This window comes from Excalfactoria chinensis, chromosome Z (assembly GCF_039878825.1).
Source record: "Excalfactoria chinensis isolate bCotChi1 chromosome Z, bCotChi1.hap2, whole genome shotgun sequence".
Classification (NCBI taxonomy): Eukaryota; Metazoa; Chordata; class Aves; order Galliformes; family Phasianidae; genus Excalfactoria; species Excalfactoria chinensis.
In genome coordinates this window covers 30,268,926-30,288,654 of record NC_092857.1, presented here as the reverse complement: position 1 = coordinate 30,288,654, position 19,729 = coordinate 30,268,926, and the positions used below count along the sequence as shown (strand labels likewise).

The 19,729-nt window shown below is 37.2% G+C and overlaps 1 protein-coding gene across 4 annotated transcripts in view; it reads left to right on the top strand.

Moving 5' to 3' along the window:
• The window catches only part of NFIB (nuclear factor I B), a 159,870-nt gene that overhangs the window by 116,060 nt on the left and 24,081 nt on the right, over nucleotides 1–19,729 (top strand). For 2 of the 4 annotated variants that reach the window (XM_072359587.1, XM_072359586.1), the window contains exons 7-9: nucleotides 5,526–5,657; nucleotides 8,189–8,373; nucleotides 18,469–18,607. In XM_072359587.1, coding sequence (XP_072215688.1) covers nucleotides 5,526–5,657; nucleotides 8,189–8,373; nucleotides 18,469–18,607 — 456 coding nt within the window. Of the gene's footprint in view, nucleotides 1–5,525; nucleotides 5,658–8,188; nucleotides 8,374–18,468; nucleotides 18,635–19,729 lie in introns of all 4 variants that reach the window. The other 2 variants (XM_072359585.1, XM_072359588.1) reach the window with 2 other exon arrangements.

Below are 19,729 nucleotides of genomic sequence, written 5' to 3'. Positions count from 1 at the left end.
TAAAACTTGGAGAGAGCATCTCTCTTTATACCTTCACCCTTGCTGTTCCTCAAATTCAGATCATTCAGAGCTGCTAAGCAATATGTCTGTGTGCTTTCATTTAAGACCTCTCTGCTTCTTTCAGGAGTGAAAACACGAGTCTTCACAATGGGAGTTGCTATAAGTTTCTGAGAGTCATCAGACAGAACTGATCTTGATGTTTTTTTGGTTGATTTTCCTCTCATGAAAACACTGATTTTCAAAATTAATGTTCTTTTTATGACGATAAATCATTAGGAAAGCTTCTTTCTGTTCCAAGATAAAACTTACAGTGAAGTAGAGTGAGACACTAATAAGCAAATGATAAGTACAGAGATTTCAGTAAGAGAAGACCCAGACACTAAGCCTAATCTCTGCTTAATGCTGAGCAGGAATGCAATCATCCTTTGTTCCCCATATCAAGCACATCCCATATCAATAAGTTAGGTCTTTATCTCCTATTTACTCATATAAAACATTGCAGTTTCTTTCTCTGTCTCTCTGTCTATTTTTTTTTTTCTTTTTCTTTTTTCTTTTTTTCCAGTGAAGAATAAAACTTACTTACAACATTTTAATTTTCAGGATTCTTGTTTCCCATCAAGCCTTTCAGAGACATGGCAAAGCCATTTCTTACATGAGAGGTGGTAGTGCTTTATAGTAGTCGTTCAGCTGTCCATATTCTGTGTTAGGTGCCTCACTAAGACTTGCTGATAAGAAATACTGAATGCCTGTGATGTTACAGGGCTTTGGGCTGAGCACATCTGAATGCTTAAGTGCTTTTATGAAGTGGCTGTGCTTGTTCTTCACATGCCATGGTGTAAAACAAAGCAAGTTCTCCTGGGCACAATGGGATTTACCTTGATTCATCATCCTATTACAGTTATCTACTGTGAATTCAAAATCTTCCTGGGTTTCCACATGTGCTTCACACAGGTGTACCTACAACATATGGTAAAGGCAGTAGAGTGAGGCCCCTCTGTATATGATGTACTCTGGCAACAGGAGTAAGCTCAGGTACAGCCCTTGGGAAGTGATCGGCTCATTTAAAACTGTACTTTGAAGGGATGATTCTAATAGCTTGCTGCTGATGCTGTGGACTTCATGTCTTTCCCACTTTCCCTACAATTCTAAAACCAGTAAGTTGAACACGGCTTTATCTTGATTTCTCTGGAGGCGAAGCAGCACTAATGAGCTGTAAATGAATCTTAACAGATTGCTGTCTGCAGAATTGTTCCGTGTAAAGGAAGACCAGTGAAAGTAAGCAGTACAAAAGAAATTAATGAGTAGAGATAAAGAGTAAATTGGATTAAAATAAATTTAATGTTTGTTTTTGACTTCTTCCTTCCTACTCTGCTTTTGAGCATGTCTCCTGTCCTGTTGTGATACTATACAAGAGAGCAGATCAGGTACTGGGAAACTGGCTGGTGGATGTTCAAACATGACCCAGACCTCTGCCTGCCTCCAGCTGAGCTCTCAGAACAGGTGGCTTGAAGACCAGTGTGTCTGTGTGACACTCATCCAGGGAGATGCTTGGATCACAAGCTGCTTCAGATTGAGGAAAGGAGTCTTTGCTTTGATGAGGAAATTGTCAAAATTCATGTCTCATTAGTGTTTCCTAGGGTTCTTTGGAAGTGAACAACACTTTAATTAAAGGCTGACGTAAACACGTTTTTGCACAGTCTTTCCCTGCAGCACTTTATCACATTAAAATTGATCAAAATTGTTGCCTTGGGCTGTCTTCAACACATATACATCTGGAGCACCATTTGTGCAAGCTGCTGATGAGCAGGCTGCATACGCTGTGCTTCATAGCAATTCTGCTGCCTTCCTCTGTAGACAGATTCACCTGGTTGGGAGATGAGATGACCTAACTCTGTTCTATTTGATTAATCCCTTACTTCTTTGATGTGATGTTTTAAAAATTATAACATGCCCCAGTTTGGGTGCATAATTACTGCATTGCCATAGTAGTATAGGAATACAGACAGGAATGATTAGAAATAGGACTGAAAATTAAAAAAAAAAAAATAAAAAAAAATCCATTTTTTTACATTTGAAGAAAGCTTGAGGCAGGACAGGACACAGTGTGTTCTGATTAATGTTGATCTTTTGATAATTTTGTCCAAGTGCTTTTGGCATCTTTCTGTTCTTCATATACTTAGCATTTTTCCAGAAGTCTAAAAATAAATCATACTGGAAAATGTTTTATTTTCATTCCCCATGTAATAAGGACTGGAATCTTGTTCTTGAAACTCTGACACAGACTTAAGACTAAGCAACCTATTTCTGTGACCTCTGCTGGTCACTTATTATGGAGTTATCAGTATATAACTAAGCTGTGTGTGGCAATTAGATTACATTTCATGATGTGGAAAAAATCAAATCTGTTTCAAAATGAGAAAAATGTGTGTATTCCACTGTGTAGGAGTTACTGGAAGAATCATGTTGAGCCTCTCTGTTGCTTTTATTCACTCTGCTTTATTTAACGCACTGCTAAACTAAAGACAGTGAACAACAACTTTGCCTCTTTTTTCAGCCTCTCTTCATTTTTGTAACTGGTTAGTCTCCAGAGAACTGTAACCAGTGTCCTTCCTTATAACATCTATGATCCTTCTCATCTGGTCAAGGAAGACAGGACTAAGTCTTTTTTCCTAACATAGACAGTTCTTGTTCCTACTCCCTTGTCAACTTCATTTGTTCCTTGGCATTGAAAGGCTTATGAATGCCCTATTACGATGTCAGTGTATGCAAGATGCCAGGAAAGTGGCTATCCAAATCACTTCACCGTGCCAATGGCAGTGATTTTAATGCATGATTTTAATGGTAAGGCTGCCACACATGCTCTACCCATTATTCTTTGCAGCTGCTTCTGCTGTGTATGAGACTTCTGTGGTGGTGTGCCACACAACTTACACTGAAGTCCCTGGTTTGGCTGTTCATGAGTATTTTCCTGGCAGTGCTGATTTTTCTGCAGGTGACTATCAGTGGCATTCACCTTAGTGAGGAAATAGTCTTCTGCATGAGAATTTCGTTGCATTTGTTTGCAGTTTACTCTGTCTGTCTTCTGTGTGCTGACTACAGTTCTTTTCCATGTAAATAGGAGCAGAAGAAAATGACACAGTTTTAAAGGAATTGCTAGCATTATTACAGTCACCAGTCTCCCTTTCAGAAGATTCTTTTCACATTAGTGATGCCTCTGGGGGGTTAATGGATATTCTAATTACGTTGCATTTCATGTAGCATTCTTCTTCTGAGAAACTAAAATATTTTGGTTTCAAAAAACACACAACTTTTGCTTGTTTAATGAAGTAACAGCCACCGACCAAATTAAATCTCTGCTGCATTCCAGCAATCAGAGATGCTGACGCATGCAGAACTTCAGGAGCTAGGCAGCTCCTTCTTACATGAACTCTTCTGCTGAAGGGCTTCACATAAGGAAGAGATTTTCTACCTCCAACCCACGTTTTTTTCTTCCTTTGGGAAATTCAGTTCCAGTACTTTTAATTTGAAGAAAAATTCAATGGCCTATATGTGGTCTAGCCAGAAAGATACGTGATTACCAACATCTTCTGTAACAACTGTTGAACTGAAAGCTGTGGTGGGAGTCTGTGCCTAAAAGCTGTTTGAAACACTTCTTTTATTCTCAGTCTTTGTAATGTTTCTGCAGTGGCAGAGTTTTCATGCAATGAACCATGGTACAAAGACAAAATATTTGGTTGATTCTGTATCAGGACTCTTATAAAATCTCACTTCTGTTGTGGAGGTGTGGAACCAGGAGCTTATATTAAGAAGCTAGGGCTGTCATTCAAGCAGAAAATAAAACCGTAATGAAATATTTCAAAATAATTCCAGAATTAGTGTGCTTTTTTTGTTGTTGTTATGCCAAACTTAGTTTAAGAAAATTGTCTTCATGTTTTAAAAAGGATTTTCTAACTTAGCGGAATAAAGTTTCATCCAAACTGTAACCACTTGTGAATTTCATCTTTGCTGTCTGCTGATGGATTCAAAGAAACAAAAATATTCCTCCATTTTCTTTCTCAACAACAATTTACTAATGAAATTTTTATCAGACAGCTGGAGGTGCCTCTGTTATCACTCAGCATTTCTGATAACAACAGAAAGTTGCAGCAGATCAGTATAATAAAAAACATAAAGCGACCTTTGTCATATCTGTTAAAATGGGAAGAGTGATGGATTGCTTTGCTGTAAAGCAATTCCTTGCTCCCGATGAGCGCTTCCCTGAATAAAATCCTTTCTCAGCAGCCTTTCTGAGGGGGTACACTGGCGAGCTGTCTGGGAAATCAGCAGATGCGCCAGCTGTGGGCAAAGGGCAGTAGTGGAGGAGCACTTGTACAGTCTGTCCTGCCTGGCAGCAGTACCTCTATAGAGCTCAGTCGTGCTTGTAGGGCAGAGAGAAAGGATTTCAGGGCCAAATCTCTCACTTAAACTCCAGTCAGTTCAGAAGGTTTTGGTCTGATTTGGTCTCAGTAGGGCGTTCCCACTTACAGAGGTCTTCCAAGAAGATTTTGTGTTCCTCAGAATAGCACAGTACAGTGCACTAATATTAGAAGTGCCAAAATCACTTTAGGGATGAACACGGTCTATGTAGGAAAGTCAGCTGCATCATGGCCCCAATCCAGTAAAGTACTTAAGAAATGAGCTTAACTTTAAACATGAGTTATTCCCATTGATTTGAAATGGAACACACTTACAGGGCTGATGTATGTCTGTGTCCTATACAAAATATTAAAATTAACTTTGAAATAATTTGATTTGATTCAAAGTGCAGTTAATTAATTTAAACTTTTGGAAGGAATTCAGTGTTTTTGCTTGGGGCAATATCAGTAACCCTGTACGGTAGAACTCATTTGCTTTTGGCCTGCTATTGTGGCCGACAACCTTCATGTAGCAAGTTTTGTTGATATGGAAACTGGAAGGAAGAAGTAGGAAGGCCCTACTTGACACATGGAAAACATGAAAGAGAGGAGTTAAAACATCCTTTATTCTTAGGAAGGTTACATTGTTTCAGTATGGTTTTGGAGGTAAGGGAAGGGTTTTGAAATAACAAAATAATAAATACCATAAAATGGCGTGTGCATGGCAGTTACCCTACACACCTGAGTGTAGGTGTTCCATTAAAAATGCAATAACTGTTGTGTGGCTGTTGAAGGAGCAGATGATTTGGTGATGTTGTGGGGAGCTGAGAAGTATCTAGGGAGGTTCTGAAGACATGCATTTCTTTGCTGTTTGCCTTGTCTGGTATGAAAGGAATGTAGTTTCTGTTTTGGAGGACAAAAACCAGCTAGTGGATTATTATTCATTCTCAAGTAGAAAAAGTGGTAGTTTAAAACTAGTTTATTGGTCATAGGGGGGTTGGGTCACTGAACAATATTTGTGCAAGAGCTGCAAAAATAAAGATCTACAGTTTACAGAATCACGTGCACTGAGATGGGCTTCTAAGTTAACATCATTGTTCTGTTTAATTTTATTTTATCTTATTATTGCAGATATGTCTTCTCCTACAATGAAGAAACCTGAAAAGCCTTTGTTTAGTCCTACTTCTCCCCAGGATTCTTCACCAAGACTGAGCACTTTTCCCCAGCATCACCACCCAGGAATCCCAGGAGTTGCACAGAGTGGTGAGCACTGCAGAGGAGGAAGAAGTTCCTCCCTATTTGTCTTGTGATCTTTCCTACTGTGTGATAGCAAAGCCTGTTTACAGAACTATATAGACACCTAACACCATTTATATTACTAGTGAGGATAGGAATAGAACTGAGTATGTTGCAGAGGTTGTGGTAACCTTGCAGAGACTCGCATCAAGGTAGTTCAGGTAGTCTGACTGCTGCAAGACACTGGAAAGAATTTAGGGTTAGATCTAAATTGAATAAAGAAAGTGATGGAGGAAAAATTCTCTCTGTTTTTCCTCCTTCTACTTGCATTCTTTTTACTATTATTATTGTTATTATTATTATTGTTATTATTATTATTAGGAGTAGTAGTATTGATTCTATGAATTTATTGTATTTAGATACAAGAATAGGTAAGATTTCATACAAAAGAGAATTCACCATTATATTCATTACATGAAAGAAATACCAGTGCGTTTTTCAAATTCTCTGTGATGATTTTCAACTTTTTTTTTTTTTTTTTTAATTTTTTTTGAAATTCCACAGTAAATCTGTACTAAAACTTTACTTGCAGTGTAAAGGAACTGTAAGGGATTGCATGTTATCTTGTGGGCTTAATAGGAAAGGCAGGGAAATTCCATCAGCAGGTTCTGCTCAATTTGAAAGGTGAGTTACCCTGATTCTTCAGATGAGAACACAGTACAGAGAAGTCTTCCCTCAGTGATTCATCACATCTCCTTATACGCTGCATAGAAAGGGTTTAATTTCTTAAGCAAAACTGGATGTTTTGAAGAGTGAAGCAAATCTCAGCACCCTCATTTCTTTAACAAGCAGTTCTACTTTGAGAATTTTCTCTTTTGTGATTTCTCTATGAAATCTCTATGAGGTTTTGTCCTTTAATTTTCATGTAAGGACTGCATTCCCCTTAACATTTTCTTCCTCTGTTGTGAAGGGAAGCCTGGACTTATTGTGGTCTGTGTGGATTTCCACCATACTCAATCACAATGGAGATGACGTGTGAGATGAAGCAGATGTATTCCTACTCATTTGAGTTTGTTTTGCACAGTTCCCATGACAGAGCAGTAAATAAGGTTTTATAAGTTAACTGAGTTGATGGGGCTGTGACTAAAATAAAATGAATCTGTCTCAGAAGAGGTTTCTGTAATTATTTTTGACCCCACACTTATGTGTTGACACTTATATTTGCTTTAGTGTATAATTTTTAGGTGTGTGTGCTTGAATAGCAAGATATAATTGTAACCTAATTCTGAAGATTAGCAATTTACTCACCGGGAGATCTGATTGCTATCTGTACGGCATATTCTGTTCTGTCAGTGAGCAGTGTTTTGGGGATTTGCAAGGTTTTGATTACAAAGTATAGCAATTTTGGAACATTTCTAGCAAGGCCAATCTTTCATTTGGTCACAGCTCAAAAATAGAAATCCACTTAAAAATTAAGCTGGAAAAAAGCAAAGACATCGGAGATAGCCCAGAAGAGCACTGTTGGTGTACTTGTGCTGATACACTACAGAAATGTGATGATACTCTTGAACAGTTAATAAAATAACCTGCTTACACAGATCAGATTTTGCACCCTCCTGCAATCGCCTACTGCAGCAACTAGGGAAAATCAGCACAGTGCTGTCTTTTCTTTATTTTTACTGAAGACAGCACCCCCTTTTAGCAAGACACATGTAGGTGCCCACCAGCAGCACAGCAAGGGGGAAAGCGGGTGTCTGCAGCCCGGGAGAGGAACGCTCTCCACTTGCAGCCGGATGAGGCAGCTGTAGCAGGACATGCTGTACATTCCTTTCACTATGAAAACACTGCTGGTTGTTTAGACATGACATATAGTCTATAGATAGAGAAGTATGTGTTTGTAAGGGCTGGGAAGAAAGGGAATGTAAAGAAAAATATGTACAGCGTAGAAGCCTTTTTGTTTGCCAGAGATATTTTCATTGCATGGACTGGTTTCCCAGGCCCTGAAGTTGAATGTTCATTAGCATTTTCACAAAGGTCAGTTAATTATTCATGGCTTTATTACTGAATAGTTATTACCCATCCCCACATGAAGCAGGTAGAGTGTGGTACAGTGATGAATCACTGTTTTCTTAAGACATGGTGACTGTGTTCTCTTCTGTTGGAATGACGTGAATGAAAGCGTAGGATTTATCTATTTAGTAAAATATTTAGTCTGTTTATTTAGGCTACAAATTGGAAAATTTTATATTGAAGTGTTTTATGGTAGAGAATAATTACTGCCTGAAGAAAAACAATTAAAAAATAAAATAAAATGAAGGCATAACCCACAAAAGCAAAGCAAGTTATTTTATTTATGAATTTGAAAGAGAAGTGCTTTCCATTGCCTGGGATGGTGTGAAGGGAGGACATGAAAGGTTTTCTGTAAGGATGCCATAAAACAAGGATACAATGTGCTGGTTTATAACTGACTTCTTATTTTTCTTACTGTAACACAGAGATCAAGAGTTTTAGAAGAAACAGCATGAGAAGTAATTTTAATTTTATTTTATCTTCTCCAGTCATCTCAACTAGAACTCCACCTTCACCTTCACCATTGCCATTTCCAGCACAAGCTATTCTCCCTCCTGCCCCGTCTAGTTACTTCTCTCATCCAACGATCAGATATCCTCCCCACCTGAATCCTCAGGATACTCTGAAGAATTATGTACCTTCTTATGACCCGTCCAGTCCGCAGACTAGCCAGGTACTGTAAAACCATGCAAACACTCCAAAAACAATCCAGCGAGGAATGTGTATCTCTTCCAAGGTGTTTATACCGATATCTCACTAGTCCTACTCTCAGAGAAAGCTGTGAGTTGGAGCACTTATTCCTATTTGGTATGGTGTAATAAAAGGACCAAAATAGTCATATTGATTTGCTGTTGCTCTGCCAAGCAAAAGAGAAATGCTTGCACTGAGTACTTTGCCAGCGCCAACACCACCAATCCTGATTCCACATCCCTCCTGCAGGCTGGGTGCTGCTGTGGCCTGAGTGTCAGGACAGAGGTGGAGCCAGGCATCTGCTGATACATGCACACACATTTGCACAAATGCACATACGTCCATGTATATTTACAGAATAGCAAATAAAGTCTGGCAAGGTAGTGCTTGCACTGTTTCATAGACACCTGACATTGCACAGATGTAAAGACATTTAGTGAGCACAGTGCAGATCCTTGGACTTGTTTTTCCTTCCTTCTGTAGAGAACATGCTGCAACAGATGAGTTTCTGGCTGCTACACTCATTCAGGCTTGTCTCTGATATTGAAAATCAACGTGGTTTTCATTAGAGAAGTAATTTGTAAAGGACTGTGTGCAAAACTGCTTTCCATGATAGCATCAGCACACAGCATTAACATGTGATCTGCACTATGGGATTAAGTGCAGCTGAGTCTTGGTCTGTCAATGCTTGGAGTATTTCCAGTGTCAACGTAATGTAATCTTTGCAGCTTGGGCTGGTATCTGGTTTTGCTGTTTTGTCTGAAATGCTCCTGTGGAGTACTGTAGCTTGTGCACTAGCATGTGTTTGGGAGCGCCTTGGGAATGCGCTGAAGTGGCAGAAGGCAGGTTTTCCTGCTCCTAAGAATTAGGTTCCTTTGGAAGGGCTGTTTTATCAGGGTGAGGAGATTGTTGTGTTGATGGTTTTTTCCCCAGAAAATAATGGCAGACCTTTCAGCATGTGTTTCAGACACAAGAGCAGTAGAACTTGAGAGTGAATCGAAGTTTCTATATTGAATAACAAATAAGGCCCCTCTGGGCTGTTCAGAAGGTCACTGTGCCCATGGGCAAATGCTCCAACCCAGCTGCATGACATTCTATGTATTAAAAAAAAAAAAAAAAAAAAAAAAAAAAAAAAGAAAAAGGAAAAACTGGGTCCATAAAACTAAAACTTACTTTGACAGAGGGTCTTAACAAAGTGATTTTTGTTGGTTACAGTATTAATGCAAATTAAACCAAAAAGTGAAAATGGGGTATGTCAGCTTTAGAATACAAATTGCTAACTGTGCATGAATTGAAAGTCTTTCAGTCCCACATAGCATTTTTGCTGAGACTCAGCTGGGAACATTGCACGCAGAACCTGATTTCAATTTGTGCAAAATTTCCATGAATAACAAAGTCTAATTAAGACATCCATTAAAAGTCCTTAATGTTAATTCAGTGCAGAAAATCTTAAGAGTTCTACTGGATTTTTTATTTTTTTTTTTTAAACTGATGTCTTAATTAGGCACTATTATGGGAAAAATTATGCAAATTAAAATCAGGCCCTTAGTGTTATGTGTTTCTTTAATTATTCAGTGCTTGTTTTACTTACATTTCCATTTCTTATATATATTAAAAGAGCAGATTAGGTGGTAATCTCAGATTGTTCAGTGTTCTGGCTTGGATCATTGCTGAAAAAGCACAGCAAGTAAAAGAAGTATCTGACTTTCAGTCAGTCGACAAATGTATTGTCTTTTGATTTTCATATTGTGAACTGTATTCACTGAGGAGGAGAAGCACTTTCAACTCTTTGCCCAATAAGAGTTTTACTCTTTTACCTTATCAGTAGTTAAAAGATTAATCTTTAAACCTTGAAAGGCAAAATTTTACTCTGCTGATCCTTTCAGAATTGTAGTGAACTGAAAACATTTCCTAATCTTGTGCTGTGGCACCATAGGGAATAAAAGACAAATTGGCTTCAATTTACTACTTCTGTCACCTTTCATAACCTTTATATTAAGCTAATGTTTTTCATTTCATTTGATGTTTGATTTAGTTCCTGAGAAGAGGGGGCAGGGTTAAACAACACCAAGTATGGGATTCCAGGCATCTGCACCAGCTATTCTCTGCAATTTATTATAATTAATCACTATTATTACTGAAATCTCTTTTAAATTTAATTCTTTAAAGTTCACATCTCAGATATCGCCAGTTGCACACCCAGTAAAAATATCTCCAAACAGAGCAGCTGAAGGATGGCCATACAAGCAGTAAAATAACAAGAATGTGTTGGTTTTTGTTGTTGTTGTTTGTTATTGTTTTTTGCTTAGGAAAAGAAGCAGCCGTCAGTGAAGTTTCAGTGACAAACAGGAATTGTTCTGATACAATGGTGTGCTTTGAGCCAAACCAGTTTTTCTTTCCTAAATAAAACATGAATTTTTATTCAAATAAATCTAATTATTATAAAATGCAAAACTGCATCTGTAGGAATGACACATCAAATTTAATTATACTTTCCTACCTCAAAACATATTCATTTGGTTTTCAAAAGGAGAACTATGATGATAGTTTTAATTTCAGCTTTGGAAATAGAAAGAATGGATACCCTGACAGCATTTACCTAAAATGAACTGTTCCTTCCCAACATCTTTCAGTAATACACTAATTTAGATTGTTACGACAAGCAACTGAGATGCCTTGTACTCCCCACAGCAATTTTGAGATTAATTACATTAGTGCTGCACTGATTATAGTGAGACAGTCATGCTATTCAGTGAAATACTTTTAAGTAAAATTAGTTTAAAGCTATAGAACTCCCATCGGTTTCCACTGGGGGAAACAGTGGGCAATTTTCTTGACACGATGTTAAATACCCCAAATTATGTGTGATGAACAGTCAGGAAGTTCAGATAGGCCCTTTGGCTGCAATGAAAAATGATGCAACAATGGATGATCCTAAACAAAAGAACCATAGCTTTAAGTTTCATGAGTATCCCTTTATTATCCCCTGCTCAATCTGGAGAATATATAGACAAATATATTGGACAGAAATGGATCTCCTCAGATATAGAGCTCAACTGGCCTGTGACTAGGAATCTAAGAAGTTCCCAAGATCCTGAGAATTAATGCACTTTCCACTAGCTAAGTAATTCTGCTGAGATCTTTTAACTGTGTTTAACCTTTTCATCTTTGCTTATCATATTAGTGAATGAGATTTTGTGTTTGAATATGTGTTGATACTGTGACGGGGTCTTGGTCTCTCTGGTTAAATTGATACTGGTTGCTTCCTACATGCTTCATCAAAAATGAATCACTTGTTATATGTCTAATCTACCTACAGTATTTATCCATCTAAAGAATATTGTGGTCTTCAAATTCACTCCAGATTTTGAGCATGTATTTCCTTTTTGAATGTTTGCAGCGGGATGTTCGAATGCTTGGAAAAACTTACCTTCTGTGTGCATACTCATGTTCACAAACACTTAAAATGCATTGAGAGTGCATGAAACAATATAAAGGAACAAAATCATCAAGCACACCAAAAATGGTGTGGCTAAAGGCAAATCCAACGGCAGTAAACTTAATGCTCTATCAAATTAAATAGAATCATTTCCTGATTGAGGTGTGGTGAATCAGAGAAGATGGGGTCTACAAGTGAGATGAAGGATATGGCAGTAAAGCAAACAGTTAAGGTTAATCCTGCTGAAGGTGAATCTTGGCATCAGTGAGATTTATTTATTTATTTTTTTATTTTTTTGACTGAACCAAGCAAACAGAATTGTACACTCTTGCAAACTCTTTGAGCTTGAATTATGAAGAGCACAGTTTACAGGTAACATCAAATCAGATTTCGCAATATTATTTATGAAGTGTGCTGATCTCAGTGGCATGGTAATACTGTTTCCAGTTTGAATGAGTTAATTATCTGACTTTTTTCCTCTTAAAATAATGCCTCATACTTGTTATATACTGCGATGCAAGTAAACGTATCTACATACTGACTAAAATTCCCAGGTTATTAAAACATAATTTGTGGCAACGTGGACCAGTTTGCAGCTTTATGTTTTAACAGTTTTATTTTTGTCTGAAGACAGAAATACCTCAACTGCTAGAGAAGAGTTGCTGCTGGAAGCTGGTGAGGCTGCTTGTTTTCCTCTTGTAACTGATTGGGATATTCAATTTTTGTTCAACAAAGGATGCATAAACTTCTATGGAATTCCAGGCAGATACTTTGTCATTCTTCAGTACAATATCTTCAGTAATCTGGCAGTGAGGAGGGAATCCTTGTGAGGCTGTTTGAGAAAAATCAGAGTAAGCTGCCACAAATGATATATGTGCACGCAATTTCTCTGGGATAGCCAGAAACTTTATTTATTGACATTACATAGTTTCAGCCTCTTGGGGCGGCATTCATCAGAATTTTTAAGAAATTATCAAAGATAAAATAAAGCAATTTATTGGTTTTAACTCTAATTGGAAGGCAGAGAGTACTAGTTCAGGTTTCTGCTGACAAAGGACTCACAGATGCAATTGCAATTCTAAATAATTATTTTCTATTTATTTATTTAATAAATATACAGCTACGAGTCTCTGCATTATATAAAATGCCATTAAGTCCAAATATACCTTTTGAACATTTACCTGCAAAGAAATGTCCCATGCCTGAATAATATGGCTTGTTCAGTTAAAGAAAATATCCAAGGAAAACTGAGTATTTCCTTTAACTTTTTATGTCAACAAATAATTCACATTTTATTGACTCATGGGTAGAATTGTTCAGAATGGAGGATTCTTCTGGAATCTTACAATATCCATATCTGAACAATGGACGTCAAACCTCAGCAGCTGCTCTCAGTTTCAGCTGCACTGTGTTAAGAGAAAAGTGTTTTCTCAAATGGATGAGATTCAGAACTTTATAGATCAAAGTCAACACCCTGATTTCTTTCAGAAAGTAATACAGATATGATGTTGTCAGCCAAGAACTGGCAATAACTTTTTTTTTTTTCTTTCTCTAAAGCTAATTCCTCCAGACAGACAGGTAGCTGCGTGTCATACTTCCTGAAGCTTTTGTGTGGGATCTCTCAGTGAGGTCTGTGTAGGATGTGCTTTAGGAGTCAATTACTGAGGCACTGGAATGGGCTGCCCATGGAAGTGGTGCAGTCACCATCCCTGGCAGTGTTCAAGAGGCATCTGGATGAGGAGCTACGAGATATGGTGTAGTGGTTTGTTGTAGCTATGGTAATGGGAGGACAGTTGGACTGGGTGATCTTGTAGGTCCTTTCCAACCTTGTGATTCTATGATTCTGTGATTTTTATGGAAACTCTAGTGAGATGCATCCTCAAGAAAAGTGGAGAGAGGCAGTATAAATGGGCTATAAATGTTTTTTCTCTTAAGGCCATAAGGTGTAATAGCAGGAGAAAAGTCTCCATAACCTTGCTTTTTTGGTAAATATTTTACAGAATTCCCGAGGTTCAACCCAAGGAGAAACTCTCATAGCGCCTTCTACAGTCTCAGTGGCAGTGTTTTGTTAATATTATTTATTTTTTTATTTATTTTTAATTATTAGAAGAGTGTAAAGATACTATGATGTGTTACCAGATAGGCAATATCTTGAGCATGTATTTTTTTACCCATTTGATGAAAACGGCTCCTGTACTATCGACCTGTTTTCCATGGAACAAATACGGGGATACAAGCAATATAATATTAAAATGTCCTATGAAAAACTTCTACCTTTGAAGATGATTTGGTTTGTATCATATTACCAAAAATAGATGTTGGAGAGATAGAAAAATAGAAGATATTTCTTCTAATTCCTTTTATATGTAGATTTTCTGAAACATCCATAACACCCTGTAGATTCCATGGAGCACAATGAAATGGACTTACAAATAGAACTATTAGTTATGAATTCCAGGTTCAGAGATGTGGCCAGTAGACAACTCTTAAAATATTTTGTACAGTGGACCAAAATATACAGAACTGACTCGTCTGCATTTTCATCAATAAAATGAATTCAGCCAGTGGTCTCAAAAGCACACTACTGTAGACAGTTTTGCACTGTTATTCACCACCACAGTATCTAAAATTGGACTGGAACTGTAAAGAGGATGCAAGAGATAAAGTATTTCAAACACACCAGACCCAGTGTGGCAAGATTACACTCACTGGTAGATTTCTCAGTGGTAATCAGTTAACGTTCTTGGGAAACACTGCTTCTCTTAACAAGCTTTTGTTCAGAGATGCAGATAGATTGTTCCATGAGAGTAAGGTCTAGCTGAAGTAACATGATTTTTATTAAGTCCCAAACTTCTTTCTGAAACACCTGACACAGTACCATAAGTAGCTATATTAGAACATATACAGAATTTAGATAATTTCTGCCCCCCCGCCTTTTTTTTTTCTTTTTTGAAATTAGACTTACCATAATAAGAAATTGTTATTATTATTTTTTTAAAAAAGTAAATTAATAAAAATGAATTTTAGTTTTAAAAAAATAAAGTACATGTTATTATTTAAGCAACTTAGTTGTTCAAGTGAATTCTTGTAATACCAATCCCATATTACTGTTAGATTTGGATGTCTCATCTGCAGGTGTTGGTATTGCTTCTTTAACATGGCAACATACAGATTTTTTTTAGTGCTAGAAATAGTGAGCTATATGACAAAACACTGTTCAAAATTACAACTGAAAACCTACAATATGAAGGTTCTGGTGTTTGGTAAAATCTGTCCAAGGTGCAGGTGATTGACTACAAGTTACAAATCTGATAACAAAATCCCAGCAGTCAAACCAGCTACACTAACTTCTGATTTTAAGAAAGTTTATATTAATATGTGTTACTAGTTTGTGTTCTGACTTCAGACCTAAGGATTTGTTAAAATTGTGTGTACTACAGACAATCAGATATTAACTGTCTGAGTTAAGATATGCTATATTTAAGACAGTCTTTGGCTCTGGGCATTTGAATGAGCTTATCTGTGATAATTCAAGACAGGTGATATTAAAAAATGTAACACTAATCTAAAAATCAAGTTAGCCTCTAATCCAACAATAAAATGTGTAGGACTATATAAGCTGGGGCTATACTTGGCGTTGTGTTTCCTTCTTTCTCTCATTTTCAAATACACAGCTTTTTTATCTAACACAGCTGCCTTCCTGTAATTTGCTTGAGGTTTATGCCTCAGGCTTCATCGTTCTGTTCATGAATCCATTGCACAGATGTATTGATGCCTCAGTTGATGGTAACAGTTGATTTTTCACCTGTAAAGCATTAGTCTGAAGAATCTCTTCAGGGAAATCTGGAACTAGAGTCTATAATTTGTATTAAGGACAAGTGGAAAGATGTTCGGTACTGCTGTTCTGTTCTGCAGAGTGAAAATGTTTACATGCAAATGGATTTAAAGTATATTCTTTCTTTTTCTTGTAATCCAGTGAGAAAGAGGTTTGCTGTTTTGAAACATACGCATATGAACTAAAGCTGGAGTCCCTGTGAACCTACTGACTGGGATCTCTAGGGAACAGTAGAAGGTGATACATTGCTGTACACTGTCCTGGATTCCAGCTGTGTCCATTTAATTAATTTGAGTCTGGCTTTGGAGACTGAGCTGCTTTTGGAAGCTAATGACACTGGCTGATTTAATCCATAAATTCCTTGGAATATTCTTCATTAGTATATCATAAAAGCTGATTGTTTTAGTAAGGGAATCTCAGTTGTTTCTGGGGTACACTAGCATACCACATGAGCTAAGCATCCTAAGGTAGTCCCATAGTCACAAGTCTATGACTCCACTAAGAAGATACCAGATGCAATGGAGACATACAGCGGGCTGCATGGATGGTTTGGTAGCAGGGAAGAGGAGGGCCTTACTGCTGCAGCAGGGATCCCATACACATGCCAAATGTTCAGTCCAAAGCAGAAAGTTGGGTAACTCTTAGAGTTTTCTGAATTAAAATTTGTTAAAATTTTCCCTTTCTTCTAAAGCAAGTAGAGTCAGATTTATGATCACCAAGAAACATGGTTTTAGAGGCTGTCAGGCTGTTAAAACAGAGCCTATGAGATAAAATTTCCTAAACCACTGCTATGATAGATCTCAAAGAAAACAGACATATCTATGCATATTTTATATACTACTATTTTCTGTAGTATTAATATTTAATTTGTAGTAGATGCTGGGTAAATTTTTAGGCCACAGTTTTCTCAAGAAGATGCCCAGTGTATATTCTTTTGCATGTTGTTTTCATTTAAGGTGTGTAGAGTAAGAGAGATCTATTTAGCTACTAAGTTTCACCCAGTGAATAAAAGTCTAGGTAACATAATAATTGTTTGGATAAATGTGAAAGTTCTGTCATTCCTTTCCTTTGAAACAGTGCTGTTTCCTTATTCTGAAGGTACCTTGACAGCTGATTCTCTTTTACCATCCTGTTACTAAACTCCTGGTAGTAACTGTTCAGTTTAAGCAACTAGGGATGCTAATAACATAGTAATAAATATCACCCAGTTCTTAAATTTACAAGATCTTGGAACTGCATGGCTGCTTTGGCCCAGTCTTTTCCCTATCAACATATAGTTGTGTTTAGGAAGTAACTTGTTTACATTTGAAAGCAGTGGGAGTAGTTTAATTTGGGTGTAGTTTGTTGGCCTTTTCTCATCATATCTAGGCTTTTACCTTCCCTTCTATGGTTTCTGATTTTAGAGACAGGAGTAATCTGCTGGCTGCTGCTCAGTATTCTTGTGAATACCAGACTGGTCTCCATTTGTACTTACATTTTCTAGTTTAGTTTTAGGTGTCCTAAAGAATGAAACTCTGTCTCCAGTGGGGCTGTTTGCAGAGTCTCATAGATCATGCTGCCAGGAAGTTTTTCCTGCTATTCATTTTAGATTTCCTCTTTCTCTATTTCATTCCATTACCCCGGTTTATACTTCCTGTACTTTCCAAATATTTCCTTCCTCTTCTGTTTGTTTGTGCTCAACACATACTTGCAGAAATCGTTTCAGCCCACAGTTATTATTTTACTAATATAGCCACGTTCACCTCTTTTAACCTTCCATTGTATCACTTGAATCAGGTCTTTTATCAGTCCATATATTTCTCTGAGTAATTTCACATTTGAGAATATCCTTTTGCTAATAAGATTCTCAATACTTTTTATTTGGTATGACAGTATTTTAAAATACCTGCAATTCACAGAGCACAGAATCAGCTTAAAAGCTGTCAGCTGCTGCTGAAATGACTATAGTACTTGCTGATTTCTGCTGCTAGGTATTTACCATTAGAGTACACACACTAATGCAGAATGTCTAAGGCATGTTTAAACATTGTGTAAATACGTATGTTTACCAGTGAACACTGCCAAATTCAGATGCACCTATTTGAAGAGAATAGAATATTATCCTGATGACCTGTGCCATAAGGTTGCATGCAGATCAATTATTGTTGTTCACATCCTGTGAATCTGTGATGTGGCTTTAACATGGTCTCAACTTGCAGAGTTTCCATTACTAAATACTTCTGTGAAGAAGGCTTTTTGATAGGTGATTTCTTTCTTGCAAAGAGTTATGATATTTGCAGTAGTGTTAGTGTATCCCAGCCCTCTCTCCTACTCCCAAACTTGAATAATTCTTTAGCCTTCCAGTATGTGTAATCTCTGTGGACAGCTGTGGTCAAATCTTGGTTACACTCCAAGCCAGAGTGGTATGGCACGTGGAAATAGAAGTTTTGCATCATTCATTTGGTCTTAATAGTTAGCACATCAGGGCTTATACCGGGTCAGTTTAATCTTGTTATCGTGGGACTTAGTGTGGTTCACAGCTGTGTGAATAGCAAATATGTTTTGAAACAATCTGATATATGCTACATCCAGAATGAAATAAAGATCACTGAAAGGTAGTGTTACTAAATATGTAATACTTATCTGAGGAGAGCTTTTCTGTCAGATGGAAATGTCTCATAGGAATTCATAGGTTTATTAAAACACCACATTCCAGCATGCAGTACTACAGCGATGGGCGTTCTGGATACCCCTATAATAGGTGGGTAGGTGCCTTAACGCAATATGTATGTTTCACAAACAATTCTTTTGGTTTTGTTTTGTAGCCTAACAGCAGTGGTCAAGTAGTAGGGAAAGTGCCTGGCCATTTTACTCCAGTTTTGGCACCCTCTCCCCATCACAGTGCGGTGCGACCTGTGACCCTGACCATGACAGATACTAAGCCCATCACTACATCCACTGAAGGTGAGGCATCTTCACCTACAGCAACCAGTAAGTATTTCTCTAGGAAACAAAAAATGTCCATCAAAGATTAAAAATACCAAATTGAGGCCAGAAAAAGGCGCCTTTTCCTACTATTTGACCAAGTGGATGCTCATCATTTACATGGAGAGCAAATACGTGATCTGACTGCAAGCTTTTCCTCTCCAAATTTCAACCAATGAATCATGTTACAAGAAATAACATGTGTGACATGGCAAACAAAATGAAAAGGGAAAGCCTGCACATTTGACCACTATTCAAGAAAAAGAAAGCATGATAGTTTATTTAAGGTGGACGTTGTAATGACATTGAGAAGCACACCCAGACAACAAGGCTTTACAATGATCCGCAGATGGAATTCCAAACACAGACTGGATGCTTTGCTCCTCAATGAGCTTTTCCTACAGAAATCAACCCTTTTTACAATGCATACTGAATCCGAGCTATGAGAGTTGCATACTGATATAGGTTGTGTCAATTTTAGCAAAAATAAATGACGTGGCAAAAGAAAACTTCCATTTCTTTTCATTGTTGAAGTGGATAGTTGATCCCTTGTTCTTTTCATTTATTTAAAAAACAAAAGCTTTCAAGTTTTATGCTCTTCTTACTACATGTTCAGGACCAGATTATTTACCCTATTTTCTTCAATGGAACTGCAGTTTTGGGAATAAGAACAAAGATATTACTAGGCAATGGGTAATTTTTTCTCTTTTTTACTATTCATCTTATTCTCAGTAATGCACTGACCTATCTTTTACCTATCTTCTGCACATCTATTGTCTTTGAACTTTTCTTCAGACTGGAGATATGCTACCAGTATTTATTAGATGTGAAGATTTTTAGGAGTCACTTCTCATCAATTTGGAAGAAAACTCATTTGTTAAAAATAAGAATCTCTGTAGGACCAACTACATTTAACTGACTTGCTTTAGAAATAATGTTTTTTTGAACTATGATTCTATTCCAGAACTGTTGGATTGGCATTAACTGAGACCACAAAATCCTCTTTTGTTTTTAAAATATATAAACTACCTCAAACCACCTCATTAGAATATGAAGCAGAAACAGCACTCAAATGCATGTGAGTGGCAAGATTTAAAGGAG